This window comes from Rhyacophila brunnea, unplaced genomic scaffold (genome assembly GCF_057557595.1).
Source record: "Rhyacophila brunnea isolate RB1 unplaced genomic scaffold, BYU_Rbru_1.0 scaffold_1, whole genome shotgun sequence".
Taxonomy (NCBI): domain Eukaryota; kingdom Metazoa; phylum Arthropoda; class Insecta; order Trichoptera; family Rhyacophilidae; genus Rhyacophila; species Rhyacophila brunnea.
In genome coordinates, this window is record NW_028232751.1 from 41127802 (window position 1) to 41148867 (window position 21066).

The 21066-nt window shown below is 33.4% G+C and overlaps 1 protein-coding gene and 1 long non-coding RNA gene across 3 annotated transcripts in view; one reads left to right on the forward strand and one right to left on the reverse strand.

Moving 5' to 3' along the window:
* The window catches only part of LOC147079789 (E3 ubiquitin-protein ligase UHRF1-like), a 40688-nt gene extending 27550 nt beyond the window's left edge, over positions 1–13138 (forward strand). For both annotated transcript variants that reach the window (XM_085944187.1, XM_085944196.1), the window contains exons 9-16: positions 1039–1123; positions 1232–1358; positions 3347–3496; positions 3826–3964; positions 4932–5244; positions 8683–8903; positions 10277–10375; positions 12730–13138. In XM_085944187.1, the coding sequence (XP_085800313.1) occupies positions 1039–1123; positions 1232–1358; positions 3347–3496; positions 3826–3964; positions 4932–5244; positions 8683–8903; positions 10277–10375; positions 12730–12879 (1284 nt within the window). In that variant the 3' untranslated portion in view covers positions 12880–13138. The remainder of the gene's footprint in view (positions 1–1038; positions 1124–1231; positions 1359–3346; positions 3497–3825; positions 3965–4931; positions 5245–8682; positions 8904–10276; positions 10376–12729) is intronic.
* Positions 6807–16818, reverse strand: LOC147079790 (uncharacterized). Its single transcript, XR_015070342.1, has 3 exons — positions 16712–16818; positions 8708–8811; positions 6807–6910 (listed from the first exon to the last, which is right to left on the reverse strand). It is a non-coding gene; the product is annotated as an uncharacterized LOC147079790 (long non-coding RNA).
* Between the last annotated feature and the right edge of the window lie 4248 nt (positions 16819–21066).

Consider the following 21066-nt stretch of genomic DNA (forward strand, 5'->3'; position numbering starts at 1 on the left):
GTGTCGCTAGTAGGATTGTGCCACGGATCCGATATTTATCAAATCACACACCGGGATTCCCGTTTACTTATAGTAGATGCGATCGAAATTATGATTCGCTTATGCATACGAGAAACTGGGAATACTGTGGTTCCTGAATATACATTACTACTCAATAGGAGTGACACATCTTGGAATACATACCAGTTGAATATTCGTAGTCGTATTTGACGTATCTTATTCGGTTTCGCGACTGAAATATTTTCACTTTATAATTCATTTCTTATGATAGTTTTATAATAATTACTTTTAGACTTTTGGCATTTTTATTCGTAATTTGCGGGTACGATTTCGTAATTTTTAAACCTTCGTAATCTGTGCTGTGTCGGTAATTGTTTATTTTATACGATATTAGTGTCAGGACTTATTTTATTCACATAGTGTTTAACTTATTTGACTTTTTTGTATTATATCTTTTTATAATAAGTCAAGTTTCTTGGATATTTGAACTTTTTTACATATACACATTTTGATCTTCTTCCTAATCAAAATGGAAGGAACACAAAGTACGTCAGAAAATGCCGAACAGGTCGAAGATTTAATGTACAGGGTTGGCCTCACTGTTGAATCAGATGACAGTGATTTTGATGTCGATTTTGATGAATAAGTACACGATGTTTTGATTCCCAGTGCATATGAAGCTGCATATTGTATAATTACTTCTCATATATAATCACATTCTCATCTCTACTGTGTAAGTGTTGTGACAACCCTGACGTTTTGTAAAACATTAAGTTTGATTTATTTCGATAAATGATGGCGTAACATTGTGTATTAATTTGGTAAGTTTATATGATATAGTATTAATATAATGCCAAACAAAGTATATTTCTAAGGTTTATTTTTTCAAAGAAAATCGCGGCCCTACGCATATGGCCATACTAATACCTCCTGGCATAGAACAGGTTTTACTGTATTTTCTTTTAAAACACTACAGATTAAACAAAAGTTTTAATAATGTGTACTTTTGTCTGACTAATATACATGCTTTCTTTTCAGCTGTCAGAATCTGGAGTCCATCGACCGCCAGTCTCCGGAATACACGGCAGAGATGTGGAAGGCGCTTACAGCATTGTTCTTTCAGGTGAAGATACATCTTATTTGATTACTTTTGGTAAGCCAGCTAAATTGTCAGTCACAGATTATGCATGCCATCAAAAAATTATAAATGATTTTGTGGTTTCATCGACAGGTGGTTATGAAGATGATGCGGACCATGGATTTGAATTCACGTACACGGGCAGTGGGGGACGGGATCTCTCAGGGAATAAGAGAACCGCTGATCAATCTAGCGACCAGACACTCACCAGGGAAAACAAGTATGTGTTGATACCGCCTAAACCATGGCATCCTCAGAGGATCCAAGGCCATGAGACCTGAATCATCATTGGGCGGATTCATGCAAACATGAGCAGATCGACTGCGAGACAAGTTTTACCCCCCTTTAGAAACTTAGCCAACAAAGTCTAAACTAAATAAGTATTATTTCATAAATACGTAGGTATTAAGAATTATTACTTTCTCAGCATTAATAATTTTATCAGAAGCCTTGCCATTAAATTCGTCCCTAGCATAAAAAAATCATTGACCTAGCTTTATTAAACAAGAACATCCATAAAAGCACTTACCTACTTATATTAAAGTCATGCATAATAATAATTAAATACCTATAAATTCATTCATTCCAAGCCATTCAAATTCAGGTCCAGCACTCCTACGCCCCCCCCCCCCCCCATTCGTAGGTGACAGTGTGGTTTTTTTTTCATTTACGTTGGCCTTCAGGAAATATCACTTAATTGTCTGTAATTCAAGATTTTTTTTTATCTCGGTGGAGCCCTGTCAAATAAATCTCAGCATAAAAGTGTGAACTTAGTAAAACTTAACTTTATCTACCGTCAAATGGGGCGACATTGAAATCGAGGGGCTACTTTGATACTTTGAAAATGTTTTTGAAATTGGTCACACAGTACCCACCGGAACGGCATAATTATAAGTTACCGGTCTATTTTAAAAGATATATCTATGGTCTACCTGTCAAACTACAAATACGGTAATTAAGTGTCCGATTTGTTGTATATCAGAATCCGTAAACATCAATGTGAATTTGGTGTCTTATTTGAAGAGCTATAAAATGTGAGTACCCTTTTATTATCATCGTAGTAATCCAATGATTATTTAAATACTATAGTGATATCACCATTTCTTTTTCATATTTTAAATTCAAATTTATTGAGGTTTGTGTAACATGCTGATTTAGAGTATACCACACCTAATACCTATACTGAAGATGGTGTAGTTGATACATTTTAAGAATATTCTTGTGATTTTTTTTAATTTCCATGTTTTTAATTTCAGAATAAGATGGTGCGAGAGTACAAAAGAAAACTAGGTTCAAAATATTTTATTTTAAGTTTTATTGGTTATTTTGTATTGTAATTTTGGTCTTGTATAAAAATGTTCCTAGTTCTTTGTTGTTTACCCTGTACTTTTTTGATAACATGATGAATAAATGCCATAATGCAAATCTGTACATTTTTTTGTTTATTTTTTTGATTGAGAATACGTTTTATATGTTTATTTTATTTAATGTAGTTTGTAACTCCTGAAAAAAAAATTTAAAAAAAAATGAAATATAGGGATGGGTTTGAAGTCCCACATATAAACTAATGAAAGCATAAAAAAATAGGTATCAAACCACATGGTGTGACTTTGATAGGGTACATTTTTATTTTTTATTTCAATATATATTCGTTAAATTTTCAATTTAATATTATTCGATTGGTATTTATAATGCAATATTTACATTATTTTTTCAGTCTATTCATATAAGTAATCGGTTTTCAAAATATCGTAAATATAAAATCAAAACCGATCAAAGTCACCCCACTTTACGGTACCTAATTATTTAATGTAGCTTTACCAATTTCACTTCAGCTTAACTTTCATATAATTAGGCTTCATCTTTATTGATCAAGGTTTTCTATGTTTTTGGTTAAAACTCATTTGACACTTTGTGAATCGAGTGAATATTCCAAAAAATCTAATTATCCATTATATCATTACTTACTCATACTGGCGCTACAGACCATTCAGATCCGAGGCTGTACAACCGTCCTCCAGAAATCTCTATCCTGAGCACTTTCTCTCCAATCAGTCACTCCCAGTCTTTTTGTGTCCCTCTTGACATTATCTGCCCATCTCCTTCGGTGGCTATATTGGGTTTAAATTGTTCACAGAACAGAAATACAGATGCATCACCTTTGGCGGTATTTTTCGCAGAAGTATATCATTATTACAACTATTTCAGAGCTCTGGCAAGAAATTGTGCTGTGAAAGAAGTGAAGGAAGAAGGCGCAGATGCTGGTGCCAAATGGAGGGATGGGAAACCAGTCCGTGTCGTCCGATCTTACAAGATGCTCAAGCATTTCCCCAAATATGCACCCCAAGATGGAATAAGGTAATAAATATATTTGCAATGGAATTTTACTGATTAAGAAACAACAAAATATAACTATTCAGACACAACCACTATAGTGTCATTGTGACATGCACTGAATATGTCTTGTACTGTTAGTTACTGCGCCAAATACGCGTGACTTGCTGCGGTAGTGGATCCGTAAGTAGTGCATTTACCGATCATTGCGTATGCACACACCCATAGGACAGTTATTGTAGTGATGCCGAACGTTGAACACATGGACTAAATGTGTACATGTGACATGTGGAAGCTTCTGAGCTGAGAGTTTTCTATATTTTGTATATTTGATGAATATGTTTTAATTCCAGATATGATGGGATTTACAAGATTGTGAAATACTACCAGGAGACAGGGAAGTCTGGCTTCAAAGTCTGGAAATATCTTGTCAGACGAGACGATCCAAATCCTGCCCCATGGGAAGAGGGTGGAAAGACTTTCCCGATTGTGGTAATGTATAATTTCTTATCATTTTACAATCATTTTTATGTAGCGTGCCTGATTCAAGCATCATTTTCTTGATTCTGGTGGAGTATTTCATAGCTTTCTGAACAGCTCGAATGTATTAATTCCAGTTCAATGTCTTGTGTTGCAGAGCCAGGATAAGCATTTTCATTATCATACTTGCTTTGTCCTATCACACTCCAGCCTTGGAGCATAGAACAAGGACATGGTTCCCCAACTTTTCTCGGTTCTACGCCATGCATCTTTTTTTTTTTTTTTTTCGACCATGTCCGATCCTGATAGGATCATATGGGCCTCCACAGAGTGGAGGTTTGTATTGACAGATTTTTGTTTTTTACGAGAAATGGATGTCAGCCACTTGCTCAACCTATTAGGTCCATACCCTGACAAACACAAATTGAAAAACAATATGTGTACTTGCCAGACCCAAGATTCGAACCTGGGACCCACGGCTTTATAGTCCAACGCTTATGCCGCGCGGCCATAATGCCACCGGCATCTTTTATTACATTATAATCTATAGGACTACTTGTAGGTGTGTTGTATTCTCTCAGTAACTCAAGCGTTTTTGACACGGTTGTATCGGTGTATCTATAGAATTCGACTTAGACATTGATTCTACAGCTATTGCAATTAGATGTAGATATTTAGGCCATACGCAGATAACCACTAGACATTGTGGCAAGTTTGAACATGGGGATTTGATACAGGGTCCCACGCACACATCATTCTGGAAAAGAAGCATGTTTCTCTGGAATGTGCGGTGAAGCGAAGCGTTCATTTTCACAGCCGTCATAGCATTCGTGTATTTCACATTTGTCACAGCTGGGTGTACTGTTATCCTACTTACCTCACTGATTATCTTACTGTGCTTCTAAACCTGCTGTGCTGTGAAACCAATTGTCTCAAATGGTCTTATGCAAGTTTTAATTTTATTTTGTTGTTTTCACAGTACCCTCCCGGCTATCAGGAAGCGGAGGCAGAAAAAAAAACGCAGAAAGAACGTGAGAAGTTGAAAAAGAAACCTTCGTCAACAGTGAGCACTACAACAAGGGTATTATGGGAGAGCAATGGCAACACTGACGAGTCGGAGAGCAGTACAAAGGCGGACGCACACCACAACAAGAAGAGAATCTCTAAGAAGGAGGCCGACAGCTCACCACCTGTCAAGAAAATGAGGACCAGGCCATCGGTGGAACAGGATACCAAAGATAAGAACAAACCTAAATCAAAAGCCAAGACTTCTATGCCAAAACAGATTAAAGGTTTGTATTTTTAATATAAATATAATTAAACTGGAGACTTCTCAGTGATGTACCTGTCATGGCGGCAACGCATACACACGGCAGGCGTGTTTAAATAATGTATTGGCTCTCTTTTTAGGTGCAACTTTTTTCTTCTTCGCAATAAACCAAAAGTTTACTAATAATAATTCTAATATCACTCCTGATTGTTTTAGACATTTTTATTGTAAAAAGCTTCAAATTACATAAATTGCTAGATCTGTACAACACGGGAACGTAAAATGAAATGATAAATTTGGGGGCGTTCTTCATTTGACAACGAAAGTGCAATTAGCTACACTGGAGGGGATTGTTAGTTCACAGTTTTAAAACGTGGACAAGAAGTTCTTGTTTGACAATAGCATAATACACATATCGTCGGTATACTGCCAAATGTTGGTAAGTCTCGAAATCATGTTATGGAGTAATCGCAATTTGAAAGTTTGGCATGCCCTCTAAAATCAGGCATAATGATAATTACTTCGTGCTTTATTTATTAAGATTAATTGAAGTATGAACTATTATCCTTGCATATTAAAAAACGTAAAAATAAAATTAATCATTCAAAATAATCGCATTTTGTAAGGTGAGGTAGGACTTACAAACCTTTGGCAGAAATGAATCAGCTCTTTTGACAGTTATCTGCGCATAGCATTGTGTTAGGATTGAAGAAAGGGAAGGTTTATAGGTTAAAGAAATAAATTCGAAAACAATTTTATATTATCAATGATCAATTTCAATGCATTCATAAATATTTTAATGGACATACGGCAGTTCATATTACAGATACACATAATATAAGTAATACTTAACATACAAATTTTGAAAATTATTATAGTTAAATGTCATAGGAATTACATTATTTTCAACAGTATACAGTGAAAAAATCAGGAAAATAATAAAATTACATAAACTTATTTAATAAAATAAATACTTTCATGAACTAATAAAGAGAAAAAACCTAAAATAAATCGTATTAATTAATCTTGGTACACCAAAATAGCATACAAACTTCTATGATACAATTATAAAATGAATTAATTTATTAGTGGACAATCAATAGTTGATTTTAAAAACATTCATAATACAAGACACTCTTAATATAAAAATATTGATATTAATTAGAAAAAAATAAGTAAGTACAAAGAAATTTATAATACTTACAAAAATTTACAGTGTAAAAATTGAGGACATAATAAAAATATACAAACTTATATTGAAATGACACATGAATAAAGAGTTAAATTTACAAATAATTGGTTTTAACATGATTCTATTCACTATTTCCGCTCTTTTTTAACACAATTCAACGATTATTTTAATAAACACTACACTACACCGACTTATTCGATTTCATTATCACTTAAGGAAGGTTCGGGAATAATGTTTCTACATGATGCACTTGTAGGTAGGTACTTTTTATCATGAATTTAGTTCTTATGGAATTATTCCAGCACGACACATTTTTTCTTCTCTTTTCTTTAGTTATCACAACATTTTATATTATCCATTCTTTAATTCACTATACACATTGGTAACAGGCCGCCCTCTCATATGACTAATAAAAAAAATAGTATAATGTCCGGTATGGGCAATGATTTCGGTGATCCTTGATTTCTTCCGTAGGATTTGATAACAGCATTAGATCCTGGAACAATTATTATTATGTTAATAAATCTTATTCATCATTGTTATTATAAAAAAACGAATGATAACCGAGCCACTAACATTAAAGCTAGGCAGACATTATAAATTATTACTCTTGAAACGCAACACGCCACAAAGCCATAACTTGGCTATTATGATTCTATATTAGTTAAGAAATAGGTCAGAGGACTTGGCTTTTAATGTTATATAAGATAAGTTATATGTTATATTATTATTATAGTTAATACAACTTACAAACAAAACTAAAACGAAGTTATATTATTGATCTTCAAATTGATGCACCGTGCATTGTGACACGTCACGAATCTATAAGCTATTATTTTTATTACACGTTTATAAACAGGTGAACCTTTGTATATTATAATATCATAATCAATATACATTATGATCAAAACATTGAGAAATATAACAATTATTAATCGCCAAACAACGAAAGTAAAGACAAATGAATCAACAAAATGTACCTGAACAGAATGACATCGGACATCAGTTTGTTTTACAGCCATCGGTTGTTTTTTTATAAACTGATTGTAAACTCCTCACAGCTCTAGATGACAAGCACTTTGGGAATGGTTTACTATCCATTTTCTATTAACACTTAATAACGTTTCACAAATAATTACGAACACGCACCAACCTGCTCTGACAGTTGTAGGGTAGGAGAAAGAATGATAATTCTGGCTAGAGTTACCGCAAAATGGCCGAAACCATAGGCAAATGTGCACTGTAACTGAAGTTACAAATATTTGGCAGTACTAGTACATTGAATTTGACTCGACTGCGGCTTAAGAGAATACTGTAAATGTTATTACAAACTTATTTCAGAAGAAGTTTTAACTTTTAGCTCAACTGTTGAACTAAAATAAATCCGTTAGTGCCATTACAAAGATTTGACTGCCACGTTTCATTGACATTTGGCTAGATTTGTATCTAGATTAATACTGTAAGCATCTTTACAGTTTTTTTGATGTTGGATAATCGAAAAAACTGGAGTTACGTATTTTTATTAAAATAATGAATAGCTTAAAAACTATGTTCTATATATCGGATGACCTTGATTTTTTTTTCTAGCATACATTTATATATAGACATATAATCCGTTATTAACTCAAAATACCTAAACTATCGACTTACCAACTTTTGGCACTAACCCGACGATATACACCTCGCAGATTAATGATTCCTAACCCTTTTTATATTGAGTAAGCAGTATACTGATTGTACCGTAAGAATTTATAAAACATCATCTACATAACCCCTCACCCAAGTGGAATATATCAATATCTGAAGTTATTGAACCCACAGTTATATTGTTGTTCTAGTCGGCATCACCATTGATAGGTTGGTTCTGCACCTTGGGAGAACAAATGGTGCACTGAAATTCTTTGATCAGCGCATCTATTCTATACACAAGACTGCTTTCGGCCGCTACGGCAGCTATCTATGGTAGGTTTGTATCGAAGTATCAGCACTTATTGTAACAATTACAATAAGTTAGCCGTCTAAACAGTCAAAATTATCTATCTCGCTGTAAAATTTACCATAGGCAAAAGAGGTGCTGTTTAAACATAGCACTTATTGTAGTAACAATTACAACTACAATTATACCTACCCTAGATAGCTGCTGTAGCGGCCGAAAGCAGTCTTGTGCATAGAATAGATGCGCAGAGAAAGATCCAACACTAACAAAAATTGTTGAGTCATAATTATTGTCACCTAAATTTGTATTTGTTTTTTGTTTTGTTTTAATAGACAAGAGTGAATCGAAATCTCCTACCATGTCAACAAATCCCTTCACTATGGCAGCGAGCAGCAAAAAGTCCAAGCTTTCAAACAGGGTTGCTGATACACCGAATGGAAACGTTGAACCTCATGTACTCTCTAAGGAAGATAAAGAGGCGATCAGAAGGGATGCACTTAATAAAAAACTCTGGGATGAGTGCTTGGAGGCATTGGAAAAAGGAGGAAAACAGGTACATTTATGCATTGTTTATCTTTTTATTTCGAACTTGTTTCGTTTCCTGCAACTTATAAGTTTATGAAGGGTTTACACAAAAATATTGAATAAAATCCTTTCTTGAACTCTCAAGCAATTCTCACCATTAACAATATACCAAAACTGCCTTGCCAAAAGGGTTTACAGCAGTGGCGAACGGTGGAGGTAGACTATTAAGACCCGCCATAAATAGTGCACACTAAACTTTTTCAGTCATACATTTTTGTTTTCATTGAAATGAGACTACAATTATTTACAGATGGTGTTGGTTAGTTTTTAAAATTCAATTAAACTGCGAATCCAAGCCATACTAGATAATAGTCAAAAAATACTCATTTAATCTATAAAATATCTAAAATTATGCAATTAAATCATACATAACTTTTAATATGTTAAAGATAGAATATTATTTTTTATCTAATATAATTTGGTTTAAGCAGGGCTTAATGAATTTAAAGAAAAAATGAACCAACAATATGTGTAATAATATGTATTCTAATTCAACGAAAACAAATAAAAGGGTAAACAAATAAATTTAGGGTTTTGGCGATTTATACACCTATTGAATATATTAGTAATTAAGTGGGGTACACTTTTGGAAAGGCGAAACCTGGGTCGCAAAAAACGACTCAAATGGAATAGTACAAAACTTAAATCATTAGAATATAAATAGGTATATTCATTAACCAGTAAACTTGGTGTAGGAATGCGAAATAAGCGATTAATCAGATTTCAATTCCAAAGTGTAACAATGTATTTTACTTGGGACTGCGAAAATTTATCTTTAGCATTCCGTTGCTTCGATTATAGTGTCTATTGATAGTCGTTGTCATTCTGTGCTGTATTCGTTGAAATATTGAAATGTTGTTTTTGTAGAAAATAGCAACCCGGCACTATTTGATTTTGCACTACATAATATTCCATTGTTTACAATCAAGTCAAAAATGATAATTTATGAGAAAACACAGATGGAATCGTCTCTGTTCTGGCAGAACACACTAACTGAAGAATACTAGTTTTGAGTAATTTGACTTTGAAGTTGTTAAAATGTTTGAAATAATGGTCTATCATGTGAGTTTATTAAGTAATCGTAAGAAGGATGACTTTTAATAAAGACTGTTTATTTATTAAGAGGGTTTCCAGACGGTAAAGTTTGAAATAAGGAACATTTTGGTACTAACTCAATATGTAATTTTTTCGAATTAATGTCTTCTGCCAGAACAGTGACGAAATTATGTAAATAATTAAATTTCAAAGATGATTTTACTATCGGCTTTTAAAAATAAGGGTGCATCTTATAATCAATGTGTTACGGAATTGTCTTATTTTATTTGATTTTTTTTGTTTCAGGGTTTGATAAACAAAATGACGACTCACTTCTTGTGCATCATTTGCCAAGAGATTGCTGCCAATCCAGTCACCACATCTTGCAGTCACAACTTCTGCATGGTAAGCAACAACCAATTTATTGTATTATCAATTGCGTAAATATTTTTTTTTTATTAAATTTGAATATATACATGGTATAAGAATGTTTGATTCTTATTAATTAAAATATAATTTTGAAAAACTTCGGAAAGATACAGAATCGTAGAAAAAACTTGTACATGTAGTTCAGTTAACCCGATCGCCGCGGATGGGACATATGTTGTTTTTTACATAAGCTCTGATACTGGGCGGATGTCGCAACTGTTGATATCGAAAATTGAAATGTCGGTAAAGTAGGAAATACTTCACGCATAGTATTAATTTTTGTATTGAAAAATGCTCTGATTCGTGTTCGTACCGCCATATCGATAACTTTGTCAAAAATATGTTGTTTTAATTTCATAAACATCGATCTTTCGAACCCCCTCGATCTATCGAGATTCGCCGGTACGATTGCATCAGTTCAAATCTACGCGGTATTTTTCGCGGCTGCGCAGTAGGTATACAAAATATATTTCATTCGAGTTGAGTGTGCGCCGAGTATTTACCGTGTAAAGTTGAATTCACCGCGATTTTTACATCATGTGCGGGAATACGAAAAAGACAACCAAAAAACGAAAAGAAATTTGTTGTAATATTTCTAAAAATGTACTTGAACTTGTGTTCTGGATTATGTCATTTATTACTCATGTGTCTCCCTAATTGTTTCAAAGTCATAAATCGAGCTCATTATTGAAAGTCGTAAATATTTAGTAAAGATGCGTCCACACGGAATGAAAAAATATATATTATTATATTTTAGAGGATTGCAAGTTTTACCAATAAATTACGAATTACTATGAAGGAATATATAAAACGTATAAATTTTTGCTAAAAAAACACACGGGTAGGTATAAAATATAAATCATGGAATATTGACTTTTCAACTATATTACATATTATCTTCGCGTACAATTTAATGCTTATAAATTTTTTAAACCTTACCCAAAAAAAAGTTTTTTTGGCACTTCAAAAAATAAATATTGTTTTTTTTACAAAACATAAAATGACAATCACTAACATAATACAATGCTCAATAAAACTGAAAAGTAATCTACAAAATCCAAGTTTCACTAAAAAAAAAAAACAAAAAAATTATTATAATATTTTCAACCAGTGTGGACTCACCTTTACGCTTAAATTAGAATGGCCCATAAAACATGTAAAATGCTGACACAATCTAGGTATGCCACGAAATAAAACTGGTGACTACCATCCAATTTTAATGGATTTGTCATCAATAAAACTTATACTAATTAACAATAATTCATAAGTCACCAATAAAAGCTATTATTTTCAATAATTTTTATGGCATTTTTAAGTGTTTTTAACACGAGTAAAATAAAATTAGTCAGTGATTAATTGCCTTCATCGGCGCACTTGTTTTGAAGTCGAGTGCTTTGTCATAGAAAATGGCTACAGAGTTTATCCGAACAAAGCAATATGGTAGTTTTGTTAAAGTAAACACAGTGAAATTCAACACTCCATTATGTGTTTTGGTGTGGCACTTGGATTCTTATGTATCTAGGCATGGTAACAGTTGTAGCCACAATTTTTAACTGCCGTATTTATTATAATACAGCGAAGAATAACATTTCGAAAAACCTACCGCGGACAGCACATCTTTTGTATGGAAACTTAACGCGCCGATCGGGTTAAGTTAAAAACCTAAATAAAATATCTGAATCGAAAAATAAATTAGTACAATCATCCAAGTAGTAATAATAATAATATTTTTTGCTTTTTTAATGTCTGTCTGTCTACACAGAACAGATTAATAAATATAAATGTAAGTCATTTCCATGGGCCAAGATCTTGCAGCAGGGTACTTTAATGATAGTCAAGCCATAAAATGCAAGTATAACAAAGCATGCTGACTGCCCTCAATATTGAATATGTGTTACATTTACGTGACAAACTTCAATGCATATTATTATCATACAGGCATTGAAACTATTGAAAATAACATGTTCTTTAACACGTTTTAGTTTGTCCCATATTTTTACACACGACATTTGTAGCATGTAAAGCCGCATTTAGACCAAGCGAGCGAATGTTTGTTCTTCTCCCACTCCAGCGAAATTCTCTTGATGTAAACGCTTTTTGTTGAGCGAGCATAAGAATTTTGCTGGAGTGTGGGAAGAATGAACATTCGCTCGCTAGGTCTAAATGCAGCTTTACACCACACCCAGTAGGGTAAGCTAGTTTCTATTAATTATGTGTTCCCTATCTGTCTATATTACCACTTAACAACACACCCAAAGTTTTTTTGTGCACATGTAATATAAAATTGGGGGACATTATTATATATATATATATCTATTTAACATTTTTAGAGCTGCTTGAAATTGGCATTCAAAAGTACTGAGAGTCAAGGTTGCCCGCACTGCAGGTCAGACCTATCGAAAGAAGAATTGACGAACAATGACAACTTGAAGTCGGTCCTGAGAGCTATGCTGCCAGGCTACGACGTTCGGAAGAAATAATGATTACTTTAATTATTTAAGACATGGCAATTATTTGCTGAATTAAGTATTACATGTTGTGTTCTGAGGAAACAGGGTTTTACAAATAGCTCTGTGATAATTTAGATTGTAATTGAAGCATATGTTTAAATCTCACCTCACTATCTTTATAATATTGTTTGTGCGAAATGCATTAGACTTTTTAGTATCTCTGACTCACTGAATGATTGAAATTCCTCTATATGGGAAATTTATTTAAAATAAACGGGTTAACAATATTTTGACTGTTGATTCTTATTTTATAATTTCTAAGGGCCAGGTGCAGCTACACCTACATGCGTAAAACTTCATAGCTCCACTTGATGGCAAAATAATTGTGAAATGCAGGTGAAAGCTGTCAAAATGATCGAGTATGTCATACACAAAGAAGAGCATTTAATTTACACATTTGAAACAAGAAAATTGTATTTAGTTGATTATCGACAAAAAAGCATTCTATCATAAATAGATAATATTTTAAATGTGAATGATAGCCAGTGAAGGCATGCTTAAAACAGTGTTGTCATTGAAATATGCTAAGAATGCAAGCAGCACTGTATTCGCGGTGTGTGCATTTATTCAATTAAACCTCTGATTATTACACAACCATTACGCCTCGTTTACCCGTGCATGGATTTACTGCTGACAGTTCGTATTATCGCAATCATCACAAAACAATGCATGTGTAAACACGTATCATCGTGCAAATTGCAAGGTTGCATTCATGGATCAAAAATATTCAGAATTTTCACATGATAATTGGAGTGTGCGATATCTGAGTATGCGCAGTAGAACGATAGCGGCGAAACTGTCAGTAAAAAAACCAACTACACCGTGCAGACTCATTTTGAGGTTAACCGATTTTCACAACCTGTCGAATAGTACCATAGCATCACGTCTCGCTTACTCTTGAAGAATGAGATGGGCGAGACAGTTGGCACTTTTATGTGTAAACCGTTATTTTCGCGATAGTTTAAAATACACACTATTGGTATCCATGCACGTGTACAGGAGCTATTACGCTGTGAATTTATAATTTTGTATTCGACTTATAATTACCTTTCTACGCCTCATTGCTTCGGTCACGGACCCCTACATTTCCTTCATACATTCCCGGACAGTCCACAGAATGAATACTTAACCTGCAGCTAAAACCACTACAGTCATTTCGGCCTGTCACACTCGCAAATGGTTGACGTGTGTGGCGAACTTAAATCAAATGTCAGTGAAATGATAACAAAATATCTCCCAACAGACGTCAAAGTAAATAAAACTAAAATGAAATGATAAATTATAAATAATAATATCTGTAATATGATGAAAGCACCCGTAGTAGACGAGTGGAAGAATCATCACTTCTAAAACTGTGGATTGCAGGTTTAAATCTAGTGTCTGGTAAATTCCCATGTCATATTTAACGTGTTTCGATCCAGAAGTCTCAGTTATGTACACAGTATGTCAGCACAGTACAGTATGGTATAGAACCTTGCTACTGTAACATTTTGCTACGCATATTTCCCATGCCTAACAGTCCATGCAATGCTTAGCTGACCTTTGGCTTAAACCACTTCTATTTATTGCGACTTGTTGGAATGATATGCATATGCATTGCAATGATATGCATAAATGATTGTCGTTGACTGCAAGCCTTACATGAGTGTGTATGAACAGGGTGTCACATTATATAGCTGTAGTTAAATTTTACAGTTGGTTAAATTTTAACAAGATGACAAGAATATCGTCGTCTTACTATGCAAACCCTCTATGTCTGTTTTATGTAAATGTTCAGAAGAGTAAAGGTAAGGTAATATAACATATGGGTTTGTTTTTGACATATCGTCGCTGTAGGATTGGTTTGTCGAATAGACCAAATCGCACCGTGAGTGTAAAACCAACGTATCTGCAAATTTTTCAATTTCGAGATTAAATGGAAAACAACTGCAGAAGTCGTGAACCTGATCATGTAAAAGTGAAGTAACTGAAAGAACATGCAATATAATGTAGGTATAAACCAAATATTATGTTTTTTTTTTAGAAAATCTATTTCTCCTAACAAAACGAAGACTTCAAACCCTAATATATCCAAAATATGTCTTTTGCAGATGCGTTGGTTTTACACTCACGGTGCGAAATGTTCAGGAGACAAAAAACAAATTTCATAATCCTATATTTAAATACATGGAGATATTTAAATTGTTATTTTTACAGCATACAAATGATGTATTCATTACTATTACAAAGTTATTTAAAGAAAAGGATGGTTCTGATTCATTTAGATACAAAAAAACATTCTGCATTAAAAGGTCGATTTCGACAAACCAATCCTATAGCGACGATATTGTTAAAACATAAAATTACTTATTGTTTATATAAAACTATTAGACACAAAATACAGGTACCTATGTTGAAAATTTGATTATATACATAGTTACAAAATTTATCAATTTCGCTCAGAGAAGCCCTGCATATATTTTATGAATTCATACAAAAGCAAAGTTGTTCATCTCAAGTTATAATTAAAAATAATAAGCAGCTCTCAGCTCTTTCAAAAATCAAGTCAAAATATATAAAACTTTTACGTTCATTGAAACCTCAGGTATCACATTAATAATAATTAATAGTTGTTATTTTAATTAATTAAATTTAAATGGAAATAATAATAATTATAATTTAAATAGAAAAAACGTAATTTGAATGGAAAAACAAAAAATACATGAAAAATCGTGCAATAAAATTACCAAAGGTATGCGTTTAAAAAATGTGGAAAAAAATTGTTTCGTGTTTAAACTTGACGGCCACTCAAAATAGAATGTCTAGCTATAGTTGATTTCACTTAAAAATTGAAAATTTTTAAATATCTTATTTATCAGTTATAGGTAGATTTGGTTTTAATTTCATTGATACCCGCTTTTAAAAAAAAGAAATAATTAATTCTTAACTTTATTAAATTAAGCTTTAACTGCTGGCTACTATATATGGTTTTTTTGGCATCATGTACCTACAACCTTTAAAAAAAATACAGTAGTAGGCATAATATATAACGAACATAGTTTTGCCATAATTTGGCATAATTGGCCACCCCGCTAATAACTGTTCATTGGTGTCACAATTACACGAAAAAATATGTACCTCCTAATTTGCATAACTTTATGAGAATATGTAATAAAAATCGTATTTTTTATTTTTCTAAAACATAGTTATTGGCATAATTGGCCAACTACTGTAAAACACACTTTTTCAGATACACTATCCACCACACTATACATTAGCCACCTTTGAAAAGTGACGTTAATTGCTGCAAACGTCAAAAAAACGTAGATCCATGGTTTCCATGCAATGCAGTTCAATAGATTATCTTGTAAAAAACACATATATGCTGGGATACAGAGTTTTTTTTAAGTATTTGAAAAGCATCTTTCCTTAAGGATTTCTTTGGAAATGTCACACAAATTTACAGACTTTTAGGTTTGACAGCGAAGAAAACACTATAGCCTTCTGGTGGTAACTTCTGAAATTTGGCATACTAAAAAAAGGAGGACGGAACTATACATGTGCGACAAATCTGAGAAAAGGATGGTTAACACCTTATTTTATCAATTAGAAGTTGAAATGGCCAATTACTATACGAGTCACCCTAGTGGGAAATAAAAGATAAAATTCACATATTAATTTCTCTTCAATATTATTGGTATCCAATGCCATGAAGAAAATCTACTGAGGACAATATTTATGCCGCAATGTTGTCGAGTAAAGTAATTTGATCCGGACACGTTAAGTTAGTAAATATGAATAAAAGGATGTGGTGATTACTTACTTACTTCCCCTGTTATGCTCCGCCATCTCACTTGGTACATTGCCATGTTTCATGCCTCTAGCCATATGAGATCTACATATATCTACTTTTGGAGCATCGATGTAGAGTGAGGGAGGATCGGCCACAGCGACGGAATCCTTAAGACAGTGCCATAAGAATACAGAGTATCACACTTTCTGACAACATCCGGATTATATGTCTAAATAATGTGAAGCATCTATTCATGACTACCTCAATCACCAAGGGCTGATGTGTCCACCAATGTGCCCCTAAGATTTGGCAGAGACATCGATTCTGACTGTTCAGTTAGCATAAATCTGAATTTAGTCATATAATGTTTGAGACTCTCACGGTTGTTTTTCATCGTAATTGTAATTGATTCTTGGGTTTCCACCGCATGTACTTCTTCCTTCTTTCCTCAATGTTTCGGGCTTGTTGCAGAGGCCAATATCAAGAGATATGTGTTATGATGAAGTGTAGTGTAGTGTAGGTGTATAAATCCAAACGTCGCTCTAATATTTCCAAAAGGAATCCGATTAGCTAAGAGCAAACGTTGCTTAGAGTAATGTGCCGAAACTTCGAGGAAAAAAGGAAGAAGTACACGTGGTGGAAACCCAAGAATCAATTATGACTGAATTTAGTCGTTTATAATAAAATTGCGCTGGTGAATAAATATGGTTATTTCTATATATAATTTTTCTATTTATGTAAATCTGAACAAATATACACTTTCAAAGAATAAATGGTGCGTTGTATTTATAAATACCACAGATGGTTTGGTAGCGGCCCGCAGTACAGACATTTGCTTTAAAATGTTTACATAATTTGAAACACATGAAAAATTATACTGATTGAAGAAATGATTAACTTGACCAACCATTTATCATTCTCTAAATTTGAGTAAAGTCATGAATAGGATTAATATTAAAACAATGGTTTATTTATAGTACCTAACTGAATTTATTGCTGGTTGAAGTTACACTACACAGATATGTATAGCCTTACTATTATATCTTGGCAACGAATATCATAACGATGATCTGAGGAAGAGGAACTACAGACCCAATCGCACTTTCAGGTGTAAATCTACGCCCCCATGACTCCTACAATAGTCTGTAACACTAAAACAGCACTACAAAATCGTTGGCAATATATTATAATGGTTCTGGTATAATATTAGAATGAATTTGAAATGGTTCAAACAATATGTGAGTTTATATTGAATTTAGAACGTTGGTAGCCAACCCACGGCCCGCTGGGTGTCAACTTGTGGCCCGTGGAGCAGTGAGAAAATAAAAATAATATCAAATACTGCCGCTAGATGTGCTAATTTCGCAAATTGAGATTCGATATTGGCTCAAGATTTTTGCTGCATTTGTAACGCCATTCTCCGTAGACTTGAATTTATTACCGGAAAATTTACAAATGGAACATTGTGAAATATGTTGCGATGAACAGTTAAAGAAGAAATTCCATCAGGTTGGTTTGAAAGAGGTTTACAAAACATATTTGGACAAGGAGAAATATCCTGCATTTTACAAACACGCTCTAATGATGACTTCGCTATTTGGAAACACTTAACACGTGTGAACAGTTTTTTAGTCGGATGAATCATATCAAATCCCGAGTGAGAACACGAATCACTGATGTGCATTTGGAAAACTGTTTGCGTGTAGGATCAACCTCACTCGATATCGATATTGATGCACTTAGTTCTGCCACACAAAATCAAACTTCTCACTAAAATTTATTATTTTTATTAATTAAAAACGTCTAATCTAATAAATATCTTTGATTCTCATTTTTCTTTTATTTTATTAATATATATAATACATATTTCTTTTTGTTTTGTATAATAAAAGAAATTGGTTGTGCGGCCCGGTAGGAAATCTCATCTTTAGAATCTGGCCCAGCTGCTGAAAAGGTTAGCCACCCATGATTTAGAATGAATTTAAGTCTAGACTGATGGACTTCTAAAATGAAATATAATTACAGGTAGGTAGCTTAAACTGATATTTGCGGTTAATCGGTAACTTTTTGTTTGTTCAGTTGGCACTGTCGCAATTGATTTAAATTCGTACTATGCTCGTGAAGGTTAAAATGAATACTCAAAATGAATAAGTTCAATAAATGTGCAAAAATCAAATCAAAATGAAAAGTATTTTAATTACATTGAACTGTACACACTGTACACCCACGATGACCGCGTGGATTAATCGCCGGTCTATAGTGTCGAGGGTCCCAGGTTCGAATCCTGGGTCTGGCAAGTTCACATTGTTTTTTAATTTGTGCATGAGTCAGAGTATAGTCCTTATAGGTTGAGCAAGTGGCTGACATCCATTTCCCATAAAAATAAAATCTCTTAATACAAACCTCCACTCTGTGGAGGCCCATATGATCCTATTAGGATCGGACATGGTCAAAAGAAAAAAAAAGAATGTAATTCACGCGGCAGCAAGGCATTTGCTTTATTGAAGCGAATCGAAATGATTCGCGTAGCATTGTTGCACTACTTTCTATTAAACTGTTTGCTGGACGGGTTGCACTCGGGTCGATTCCCTTAATTCAGGGGTTCCCAACCTTTTTGTATTCTAGAGCACATTCTAAAATATTGGTAGGGTGGCGGGCACCACCTATTTTTAATCGACAAACTCCTTCCATAACTTCTCATTTTCCCATAATTTATTTTCTTATATTCATAATTTATTAATAAATAATAAACAAAAATGTTTCAAAATAATAAAACTATTATTCAAATTGCATACACACAGAGAAATGTATTTACAAAACGTAAACAAAAAACACGAATACAAAGAAAACATTTTATAAAAAAATAGAATATCAATAATATGTCAATGTGATCTTTGGCATTGCATATCATTGGCCAGTGCCTGATAATTAGGAGAGTATGACGATAATCCTGTTAGCAAAAAATCATAAAGATGCTCATCGGCGAGTCGAGATCTATATCTTGATTTTATTAAGTTCATGTTTGAAAACAATGATTCGCATAAATATGTCGAACCGAAAAATGATTCAATTTTATATGCCGCTTTTTTTCAGAAATGGGAACTTTTCTCTGTCCACTGTATTCGAAAAGTCCTCTGATATTAAGGATTTAAGCAAAATATTATTTGTAAGGTCCAAAATTTCTAACTCTAGTTCTTCTGTCTTACCTTGAACAAAACCTGCAATACATGCGGCCATTTCCATTACATTTATTTGGCAAGTAAAAGGATTGATACAGAAGGAAATAATTGGCTCCATATCTGTAAACTGCAAAAATCTCTCTTCAAATTCGAGTGCTTAAAGTCAGACAACGTTATCTACAAAAAAGTTTTTTGTTTTTTTTTTTTTTTTTTGAGATATCGTTATTTTACATTTACGGCTACATGATAGTCAAACAACATTATGTCAATCTTCTCTAATTTCTTATTAAATCGTCAGTAAAGTTTAACGCTAACTACATAAGTTACCCTTGTTTTCATATTTTTTAAAAACTATCCCTATACATTTTAACATCATCATAAGCAAGATAAATGTACAATACACAATAAATTATAAAATATTAACATTAGGTTTTAAATAAACATGTCCCTTGTTGAGTTACAAGAATCTAAAATAACGATTTTTGGCTCTCCTGTAAAGTTGCACTTTTGTGGATAGTGTTGTTTGACACTAAGCCCTCGAATTGTTTTTTTAACATTTGAAGATGCTTAATAAATAATGACCCGTTTAATACATTTTTTTTTTTTTAATAATAACCATACCCTTGCTTTTTCGTACAAGGTGGTTGGGTGGGTTAGTTGCATTGATGTGGGGCTAATTAGGTGCCTCCATTTATATCTTTAATTTTCTTTATGGCCAGGATTAAATATTTTGTGTAGTGTTCTTGTGTTGTTCTATTGCTTAGTGCTTCGTGAGGATTTTGGAGGTCAATTTCATGATTATGTTGTCTACATCGAGTCCTGAGAGTCCATCGCTCCCTTTCTAGTATAGGGCAGTCGTTGATGACATGCCACACAGTTTGAGATGTGTTGCCGTCACATGGACAACAGTCGTCATCCCTCAATTTAAATCTTTTTAGATAAGCTCGCACCGCTCCATGGCCTGTTAGTATCTGTGTGAGTTCGTGTGATATTTTTAAGTTCCTGGCAAGAGTGATGGCACAGTTAATGTTTGGAATAAATTTCTGCGTTATTGATCCTGTGGCGGATGTTGTGTATCTGTGGTTCCATAGCTCTATGGTATCTTCGTTTAGTTTTTGTTTTGCGTAACTCAGAGGGAAGTGTGTATAGGTTAAAGGTCTTTTGTCTGTTGTGGCTTGTTTAGCGTATTTATCAGCTTCCTCGTTT